This window comes from Chenopodium album, chromosome 22 (genome assembly GCF_948465745.1).
Source record: "Chenopodium album chromosome 22, dcCheAlbu1.1, whole genome shotgun sequence".
Taxonomy (NCBI): domain Eukaryota; kingdom Viridiplantae; phylum Streptophyta; class Magnoliopsida; order Caryophyllales; family Amaranthaceae; genus Chenopodium; species Chenopodium album.
In genome coordinates this window covers 35,950,582-35,960,839 of record NC_137855.1, presented here as the reverse complement: position 1 = coordinate 35,960,839, position 10,258 = coordinate 35,950,582, and the positions used below count along the sequence as shown (strand labels likewise).

Genomic DNA, 10,258 nt, shown 5'->3' with positions numbered 1-10,258 from the left:
AAAAAATTTTTATTGTCACTTTTTTAAATCATGATGATAACAATAGGTTTGACTAATTAATTTTTTTTAAAAAAATGAAATATATCACATGAGTTTTGAGGGTTTTTTTTTTTTTTTTTTTTTTTTTTTTTTTTTTTTTTTAAAGAAAAAAGAAAAAAAAATTATTTATAATATCTTGTAATGAAAATAGTGCCCTACTGCCCTCATTAAGATTTTGTCGTGAAGAAAATTTCGTATATAAATCTTTTCTACACCTTCAAAAATTTAAGATTACAGAATAACTAGGTGGGTTAAAGAGTGAAGATTTCTTATCAAATAAAGATTTTGTGAAACTAGAGATAATTAAATTCAACCTAAATCTAGTGGAGTACGTATTGACTAAACCATACACATATTATTGACTTAATTGCTATGGATACATCTCATAAAAGTTTATCAACATGTTTGAACTTTACCAAAAGCCAAAGAATAGTACAAATGAATAAATGATACAATTCATACAATAATTAAAAGGTTTTGTCACTTGAAATTGTACTCTGTTCTGATTTACTGAAATGAGTTGAACTAAATCGAACTTATTGGAGCTGAATTGAACTGAACAGAATAGAGCTGAAATGAATTGTTTACAAGAGAAGGAAATTAAGAGTTGAACTAAATAAAACTAAACTAAACTGAACTAAAATAATTGGAGCTGAATTGAACTTAATCTGAAGAGATCAGACCTTATTTACTCATCTTCTCTAGTGCTTGAGTTTCACACGAATTTCACCAAACGCCATTATTTATTAAATTTCCTTTATATTTTGACTAGATTAAAAGTCAATATTAACTTCAACCCCCTTTTCCAACGCGATTACAAATAAACAAAAAAAAAGGAAGTAACCAACTCTGAACTGTACCATTTCCTCACCCTTCTCTCTCTTCAACTTGTCAATCCATTTCACACGGCCAAATTATCATTCAGAGGAGAGAGAAAACCAAAAAAAATCAACCCAATTTCACCGGAGATTCCGATTCTCCGATCACCGGAACCCTAACTCCTCCAATGGCGTCGGCAACTTCCGGCGGAAGTAACCATACCTCAGAAGTTAAGCTATGGAAGCTCTGTAATTTCTGGCAGTCTACTACTAGTAGTACTTCTGCTACTAATCATACTTCTTCTTCGTCTTCTTCTACTCAACAACTTCACCAGAGTAATCATAATTATCGCAGTAATTATGACGGTAATCATCACGGTATTGGCGGCGCTGCGAGGCCAAAACCGACGGTTTCTTCTGTTGCTCGTTCTTTGCTTCCGGCGAAACGTCGGCTTCGGCTTGATCCTCCTAATAATTTGTATTTTCCTTGTGAGTTTTTTTGTTTTTTGAAGTTGATTTGAATTTTATTAGGTTGATTTTGTGTTTGTTGTTTGTAATTTTGAATTTTATTTGTGAATTTGTGATGTTTTTTTGTTAGAGTAATGTTGAATGAGAATTTGAGCTTAATTGAAGTTTATTTGAATTTTATTAGGTTGATTTTGTGTTTGTTTTTTGTGATTTTGGAATTTTATTTCTGAATTTGTGATGTTTGGTTTGTTAGAGTAATGTTGAATGAGAATTTGAGGTTAATTGAATTTAATTTTTCAGTTTTATATGGTAGGTATTTAAAGATGAATGACAAATTGAATTTTATTTGTGAATTTGTGATATTTGTTTTGTTAGCGCAATTTTGAAAGAGTATCTGAGCTTAATTAAAGTTAAATTAATGTTTAGTTCTATAAGGTAGGTATTTAAGAATGAATGTTGTTTTGAATTTAAGTGTTGTGTTAAAGTTACTGAATAAGGAATGGTATAATTACAAAAAGAAGCTTGTGCTATGCTTGAATGATTGTAGACTTGTGTTTAGGAGATAATGAAGTACAATTCGGGGACTTGATTATGTGGTTGCTTTAATGCTGTTTAGACCTTTATATATGATCTACTTTGGAGAGAATTTGGTTTTAGGTTTGATGTGTTGTACGGAGTATTAGGTTGGTGGTTTATTTTTAGTCTAGGATTGTTTGTAATTTTCGTGATGAAGCTTGTCATTTCGGTTTCTTTGTTTAGAAGATGAATTTGTCCATCTTGATTGCGCTTCTTAACTGAATTTACATCTATAGTCATGATTAACCTTTTTAATAAAGGAGGAGCTGGTTGTTATGTTGTGCCTTATTAACTTTGTTGCATGAAGTTTGCGTTATTAGTAACAGGAAATGGTAGCGTTGAAAACTGGAGAGAATATTTTCAGCTTACATTACTGTAATGGGTTTGAAAGTGGTTTCTATTAGTATACTTGTGCTAGGAAGAAGCTCATATAAGTGCTAGGTTGGAATTTTGCAAGTTAAACCAACACTGATGTTTATGCAATTTAGGGTTTTTTCTCCTTGTGTGCTCTTTCGTCTAATGTGATGCTTGTTATGTGAATGTTTGAAGATGAACCAGGAAAACAAGTTAAGAGTGCAGTGAGAATTAAGAACACTAGCAAATCCCATGCAGCTTTCAAGGTATCACTTCTTTTCAGTTTCCATGGATCATGGCAGTTACAATTCTATGTAATCGCAATTTCTAATTGGTTTTTTTTTAAGCAAGTATTAAGTTGGATGAACGCCCGAGCAACCTTTTCGTTGGCAATTTTTATCTCTTACTATTTTAATTACCACTAAAATGGTTTTCTTTGCATTGCCATTCTGTCTCAGTTTCAAACAACCGCACCAAAAAGTTGCTACATGCGCCCACCTGGTGGTATTCTTGCCCCTGGAGAAAGTATTATAGCAACTGGTAATTTGCCATGGTCTTTTCCTTATGGTCATTGACAATAATTTTTTTCCATGGCATCTTTTCTTTTTTTGTGGCTCTTTTTTGATGGGGATTTTCTTCATAATGATCTAGTGTTTGTATTAAATTCGACATTTTGCCCTTGCTTTTAGACTATTCTAGACTATACCACTATGGTTCTAGATTTGCATAAGCGTTATCCTTGAGGTCAACTCTACATTGACCAGTTCCGGTAGTGAATGATTCAAAGCTTTTTTAACATAAGTAAGCTTATCTACATACCTTTTCAGGATTGTTTTGAGGTGATGGGAAATTCTTACCATGTACTACATATTAATTACCCTTGCAGTCCTTCTATGGAAGGAAATTTTTCATCATCTCACAACAGTCAAATTAAAGCGCTCATATAAGCTTATTTATATGCATATTGCTTTTAATCTTTCACTAGAAATACAATTTATTACAAAGTTGGCAGCAAGGATAAGCTTATGTAGTTGTTATACCATAGGGGTATTGTATAGAATTGTCTGAAGGCGAGGTTATGATATTTAAGTTCACATAACATTGGGACAGTGCATATAAGAAAAACCCTAATTTTTTGTTTTGAATTTGGCAGTCTTTAAGTTCATGGAGCAACCAGAGAATAACGAGAAAATGCAAGACCTCAAGAAGAAGGTTAAATTTAAGATTATGAGTTTAAAGGTGAAAGAAGAAACAGAATATGCACCTGAGCTGGTGAGGATATTGCTCTTCCATTATCGGTTGAACTTTTACCTGGCCTTTAAATTGCTTCTCTTATTGCTTGAATTCTACTCTCCTGATTACTTGAGTACTTATAGACTAGTTGTTCTGGCTATAGCTTATGGCTTATAAATCATTCTAAAGCCTCTCACCTTGTGGAGTAGAAGTTCTTGAATCGGACTTTCTTTTATTTCGTTAGCAATAAGAGGCAACAATCAAGCTAAAGTTACAAATTTGGGATTTCTGAAGCTTAATTCCAATTGACATTATCCATTTAGGGTGGATGCCTGGCTGATTTGAGTTAGAATGCTAATTGTAAGGGACAAGTGTTGTAGACTTTTGGTGTAGGTATGTAGAATAGATATTTAACGGATCTGAGTTCGGAACTTAGGATGCCATCTATAATCTACATTGGTGGGAGGTTTGAAATGGTTGCCGCAATGCAATGTTGCTTATTGGGTCCAGCAACTCATATTCATGTTCTACAGTATTGCCATAAGTAGTTGCCTTCAGGAAATGGATGTCTGAATTCACTAGTTGCCGTAAGTAGTTCATACCTTGGAACTTCATTGACTGTGATTTTTTATTTTTTTTATTGTCAATATGGCTTCTTTATTACCACAGCCTATATGGGAGGAGGTTTCCCCTGGGGGGGGGGGGGGGGGGGGGGAGGTTTCTATGAGCTCATCTGCATCAGATAAGTTCAGAGGTTTTTGGAGATGCTACTTCTTTCCCATTCTCCCAAGGTCTTAATGTGGCCGAATTCTCGTTTGGACAAGAATATCCTGCCGCAAACTTCCCCCAGTATGATAACCCAGACCATCAAATCTTGTGGAGATCTTTGACTAGTATTAGTTTTAGTGTTATTTCCTTATCTGGAATGTTATAATCTATTGAAGATATCTTTAACTTATACAATGCTGTTGTTGACTGTGCACTGCAGTGAGTTGTAGGAAGTGGTTTACAATTACCATCAAATTTATCAAGGAAATCAATGTGTAATGAAATGTGTTTTTTTTCCAGATTTATACCTTATACTCGCATCTCTTTTATAAACAAGTTATTCTGGATGGGGGCAGTTCTGTGACTTTTGTGATGTACTGAATATTGTTTAAGAATTACTTAACACCCTTCCCTCTTCCAGAAACCAGAAAGCGTGCATGCATCTTGTATGGAAGAGTGAGTGTGTGTGTGTGTTTTTTAGCAGCTATATATATGTTACATAGTATTCTTGATTTTACTTTTTTCATTCATATGGATCCTTGGTTATTAGAATATGTCCAATATGAGCAAGATCTGTGCTGGATTATTGAAAATTAGTCTATTACTCTAATACACATGTACATCAACATGGGGCAGAGTCCATGTAACATAATTGCAGAGGAATTTTTATTTTTCTTTTATTTTTTATTTTACCATTGTTTGCATAGGAAAATATGGTAGTGTAGAATTAGTTGAGTAGGAATTTTATAATGTTATTGGAATATCTGCAATTGATCTTCTTATTACAAGTATTAGATAAATGTTAGAAACAAAGTCTATTTCAGAATCAACTCCTCACCACTTCTCCATTCCTGCAGTTTGATGAACAAAGGGAGCAGGCTACCGTAGAACGGGTATTACGCGCTGTTTTCTTGGATCCTGATCGTCCTAACTCAGTGAGTTTCCATATTCATTTCCCTCACTTCTTATGATCCTTGTATAGATATTCAGAGTTTTATTTTTTTTTGGAATGAATCTCATGCTCATGTTCATGCTTAGGCACTTGATAAGCTGAAACGCCAATTGGCTGAAGCTGATGCTGCTGTTGAAACACGGAAGAAACCTCCAACAGATAATGGTCCAAAGGTGGTTGGTGAAGGTCTTGTCATAGATGAATGGGTGCGTTCATGTCTCCTCAAATTTGTTTGATGCTCCCTTCCCCACTACTCACACACACACACAAATCCATATAAAGAATGAAATAATTGTTATATTCTTATCCTTTCTATGTTTTCTAACAACGATTATTGTTGTTTTGTTATTTTGAACTCCAGAAAGAGCGCAGAGAGAAATATCTAGCTCAGCAGCAGGGTGATGCAGTGGATCTATCAGTGTGAAGTGTGTAGTTTTGTGGGTAAAGTGTCATCTTTTAGTATGACAATGTTTTGCAATCAAATACTTGTGGATAGTGGTATGGCTTTTACGACGTATGCAAAGCATCATTGTGTAAAGTCGATAATAATTTGGCTGCTTCGTTTCCTTTTTCAGTTGAAACTTGAAAGCATCACTTGCGATGGTTATCAGGGCACCTATTCTTCTCATTGTAGATATTGAATTTTGCTTTATGAAATATAATTGCTATATTCTGGTGGGGGCTTCATTGTAGATATCAAAACTTTATCCATTTATCATTACCTTATGAACTTACGGGAATCTCAGTTTCTAGTTCAGATGAAGTTGCTTTTCTCAGGTTGGTCTTTCGCAGTCTCATTGTTCTCAGGTTGGTACCTATTAGAGTATTTTGAGTAGATAGTCAGAGAGTCGATTTAACGTACAAGCTGGGGTGATTTGGGGTTGGAACATTTGATTTGGACAAGTTCATGGCACGGGTTCAATAAAAAAACCTATTGAGCTGATCAGATTATTTCCATTTGGTCAATTGAAAAATCATTATGAATGGCAAAATAACAAGCACTAGAACAATATAGAAACTGTGCCAGATTATGATATAGAATGTTATATCTGCTCAGCCCCATCCTAGCTATCATCATCATCCCGTCGACTGGCCTAATTGGGTCACAGCATTGCGGTCGCCATCTCCTCTGACTATTCATATGAAAGGATGAGTTATGTTCACTGATAAATAAACCAATATAAGGCTGCAAGTCTAAAAACTCTCAAGGGCCTCAATACACAGAATTCATGGTATTTTCATTCATGTTTTTGCAAAATAAAATGATGATCAGTATTCAGTAAGTGCTCTGGTTCTTCTCTTAGTTATTTCTTTGGTGTTTCACTCAGGTTATTCTAATAAGCAATCCTTCGGCCTTTAACATAGCACGAACGCCATCAATGTCAACATCAAATCGTCTACCACTAATTATTAGAAACTCGCAAGACAAACATTAACATGAATACTCAAATCATGTATTTGTACTAAACATAGCATATATCATCAAATGACAATCCTCTCTTCCAAACCCTAGATCAAATTTAAGATACAAAACCAACCGAAATGATACAAAAATTGAAACTCTGTACAAAGCCATGTAAGTGGCTTAGAATCATCATGTTTCAAATCCTTCATACAAAAACATTTCGCATTCACATTGTCAGTGAATTTGTTCCACTTCTTCAGAAGTAAAAATGCCCTTAAACTTCTCTTCCGAAATCACATATCATACAGACAGATCTTGTGGAATGTCGAATTTCTGAGAGCCAAAGATATGATGGGAGCTGTTCTGCTGTACAAAGAGAGCCATACCACAGTGGTGGCTAATGAATGGCTCCCATAGAGCGAAGTTAATAGTCCCTGAGATATTCTTCTTGGCAGAGGTGTCTTTGAGGGAGCATAGCTTCTCGAGCCTCCTAACGACAAAATCATTGGAGAGGACCATGCCTTTATTCTCCCCCTTTGGACAATCAGTCATCAACCCATTCTCGTACAATGCCACCATAACGTTAGCTCCCTGATTGTCTATCTTCATCCGAATTTGTCCTGTGAATGTAACTTCCAAGGTTTCAGGTGTTGGTCTTTTGATGGTTGCCTGCTCCACAGAAACATATTATACTTTAGCTATGCATCGATCTTATCCACATTATCAAGTTACGTATCATTCATTCAATATAGACTGTTGTAAGATATAGTTTCAGCTAACATACTTCAACGTTGATCATGCTTATTAGATTACACTTGCACAAATTTCGTAACATCATCATCAGACACCGAGACACATTGGTCAAAAGAAGCTCAAAAACACCGTCATTCATTCAATGAAGACTGTTGTAATAAATAAATAAATAAATAAGTAAAATAAAATAAAATAAATTGCTAGGCGCTCACTTGCTTAGTTACATGTAAACTTCTAAGTATAAAGTATGCAACTATGCAACATTAAATAAGTTTAAAACTAGCTAAATCAACTAATATTCGTGCATGCAACATAAGCTTAACTGGCTCATAGACATAACTTTTTAAATGAAAGATTCTTATTGTATAAAGTTGACATTGCCTTTAAACATAACATGCACATCATAAACAAGAGATTGTCCTCTAAAATAGAATCTCCTAATTTATGTTGAAAGTAATTTAATTTGTTTGTTTCTACGTTCAAGGAAAATTTAACCAATCTAGAAGTCTAGCACACATACATCTCCTATTTTAATCAATGGTTTATGTAAATTAACCTCTCAATTTGACATATCTATTATTTAACTCACCAACATTACAACATAAACCCCCCCCCCCCCCCCCCCCCCCCAAAAAAAAAAAAAAAAAAAACAAAAAAAAAAAGAAAAAAGGCATGTAATGATCTAAAATTTACTCACAAATATGAATAACTGATCATGGCCCAATATGGACAAACAAATAAAACCTAGTATGCAACACATTTAATCCAGTATCATATACAAACGTGCTCGGGTCACTGATTGTTGAATAGAATATTATGTCAATACATAAAAAGGGGTAACTTTTACGTCATTGAATCAAGTATAACCTTCATCTAAAACAAAAAATAATACCAAATCAAAGACAAAAAAAATCAAAACAACAACTAACCTGAAAATTAGGTGAAGGAAATCTAGGAGCATTAGCAATATTAGAAAGAAGTTTATCCTCTTCATTACCAACACATTGGGACCCACCTTGTACAACAATTTGAGGGGTAAACATGGTATCAAGTTGTAATGACTCAACATATGCCTTTTGTCTAACAGTCCATTGACTTGACCCATATGGATCTTTCCAGCCCATATAATCCCAATAATCCACATGAAAGCCCAATATAATTATGGGCTGGTCCAAATTAAAATCTCCTCGGCCCAATCTTGATATTAGAAGCTCAGCTTCAGGAGATGTTTTACATCCTTGTGATGAAAATAGCTCCACCAATACAGGGCCATCTCCACCTCTTCTTTGCTCCTCCGCCGCCTCGACCGCGGTTGCTGCGACGTCGTTTTTATTGGCCTTAGATCCGCGCCCTGATTTTCCGAAGCAGGAGATTAGCCGAGGAGCCATCACGATTCAAAACGACCTCGTTTTGGCTCGTGAGAAAGAGGAGGGAATGATTGTAGTAAGATGATCAGAATCAATGGATTTTTTTATTTTTTTTTTTTTGAAATAAAAATGAAAAATGGGAATGTAAGAAATGATATTTTTGTAAAAAAAATTCTTGGGTTTTCTTAGAAAGTGGGTTTTGGATTCTGTGAATTGTGAGGAGAAGAGAGAAATGAGGGGTTAAAGATGGAATATGAGAATAAAGGTCTTCAAATATTTGATTAAAGATATATTTATATGTATATATTTTATGGAGCCACATACAATTGAAGGAAGGCGAAAGGGTTAATAATATAGACGTGATTTGATCTCAAGTCTCGAGTAATTCGATTGACAGAAAACGAGGTGCAACCGTACAATTGATAAAGTATAGATGTTCCGTCAAAAATAAAAAGATAAGTATAGATGCTCTGTTTTGGAGATTCTTGTATTTGTACGTGTAATTTTGTTTGAGCTTGATTAAAAAAGATATAATTGAATACTTTAATTAATTGAATAAGAATAAAATGAAGTTGGGTAAGAGATTTGTTGGCGACACGACAGAGTCGGTGACACGTTCCAAGCAGTGGAAGGTGCAACAACACCATCGATCTTGCGTTTTTTTCTTTGTTTTTTCTACTTCTTATTGTGGAAGACGGTGAGATTGGAATATTTTTAAATTATGGATAAATTAAGGTTTAATTATTTTGTTGTGTAATATTGTTCAGCAAAGTCAGGATGGCCGAGTGGTCTAAGGCGCCAGACTCAAGTTCTGGTCTTCGAAAGAGGGCGTGGGTTCAAATCCCACTTCTGACAATTTTCTATTTTTTTTTTTACTAAATTATTTCTATCTTCTTTCTTTTTTTTTTTTTTTTGTTTTTCCCAAAAACAAAATTTGAATATATAATTCAAGTAATTTAAACAAATTGTAATTAATTTAGCCCTTTCTAAAAAAAAAAAAATTACATTTTTCAACTCTCTTGAAATTTTCTCTAATGCACCTAGCTAACATTGATCATTTTGTTAATTAACAATTTGTTCACTTTACTTAAAAATCATTTTAACATTTTCTCAGTCTCTTATTTTTCCTTAAATTTTCTTAACTTGGATGGCCTTTCCTTTGAACATAATCATCACATCAAAACTTAATTTTCTATCTAAAAAACAAACAATGTTTAAATCATTTCAATGAAAACCTGTTCTCTTACTCCACATCATCGACGTTTTGTAGAGAATTATAATCATTTATCAAATGACTATTACCCATATATAATCACATCTAAACAATCACCTTTATTCAGGTCAACCTATTTGGTCAGCATCATTGCACCACCTTAATGAGCTACCACTATATCAATTACCATAGCTACTCGATGTCCAACCCGCCCTAAACCACCATGATCCATCAACCACAATCCACCCCATCCCAATTTCACCTCCAAACAATTCAGTCCAAGTTCAAGGCCTAAAAGTCCAAAGGTTATGT

The 10,258-nt window shown here is 34.3% G+C and overlaps 2 protein-coding genes and 1 non-coding gene across 3 annotated transcripts; 2 read left to right on the top strand and 1 right to left on the bottom strand.

Annotated features, from left to right (window-relative positions):
* The first annotated feature begins 885 nt into the window (after positions 1 to 885).
* LOC145603623 (vesicle-associated protein 4-1-like) lies at positions 886 to 5,900 on the top strand. Its single transcript, XM_081659568.1, has 7 exons — positions 886 to 1,346; positions 2,451 to 2,521; positions 2,714 to 2,795; positions 3,409 to 3,527; positions 5,114 to 5,191; positions 5,295 to 5,414; positions 5,570 to 5,900. Exons 1-7 carry the CDS (start codon positions 1,046 to 1,048, stop codon positions 5,630 to 5,632), a joined length of 834 nt encoding a protein of 277 aa, XP_081515694.1. The 5' UTR covers positions 886 to 1,045; the 3' UTR covers positions 5,633 to 5,900.
* An 808-nt stretch (positions 5,901 to 6,708) lies between these two features.
* On the bottom strand, positions 6,709 to 9,387 carry LOC145605166 (uncharacterized). Its single transcript, XM_081661196.1, has 2 exons — positions 8,296 to 9,387; positions 6,709 to 7,282 (listed from the first exon to the last, which is right to left on the bottom strand). Exons 1-2 carry the CDS (start codon positions 8,752 to 8,754, stop codon positions 6,914 to 6,916), a joined length of 828 nt encoding a protein of 275 aa, XP_081517322.1. The 5' UTR covers positions 8,755 to 9,387; the 3' UTR covers positions 6,709 to 6,913.
* Positions 9,388 to 9,504: 117 nt separating this feature from the next.
* Positions 9,505 to 9,588, top strand: TRNAL-CAA (transfer RNA leucine (anticodon CAA)). Its single transcript has one exon. It is a non-coding gene; the product is annotated as a tRNA-Leu (tRNA).
* The last annotated feature ends 670 nt before the right edge of the window (positions 9,589 to 10,258 follow it).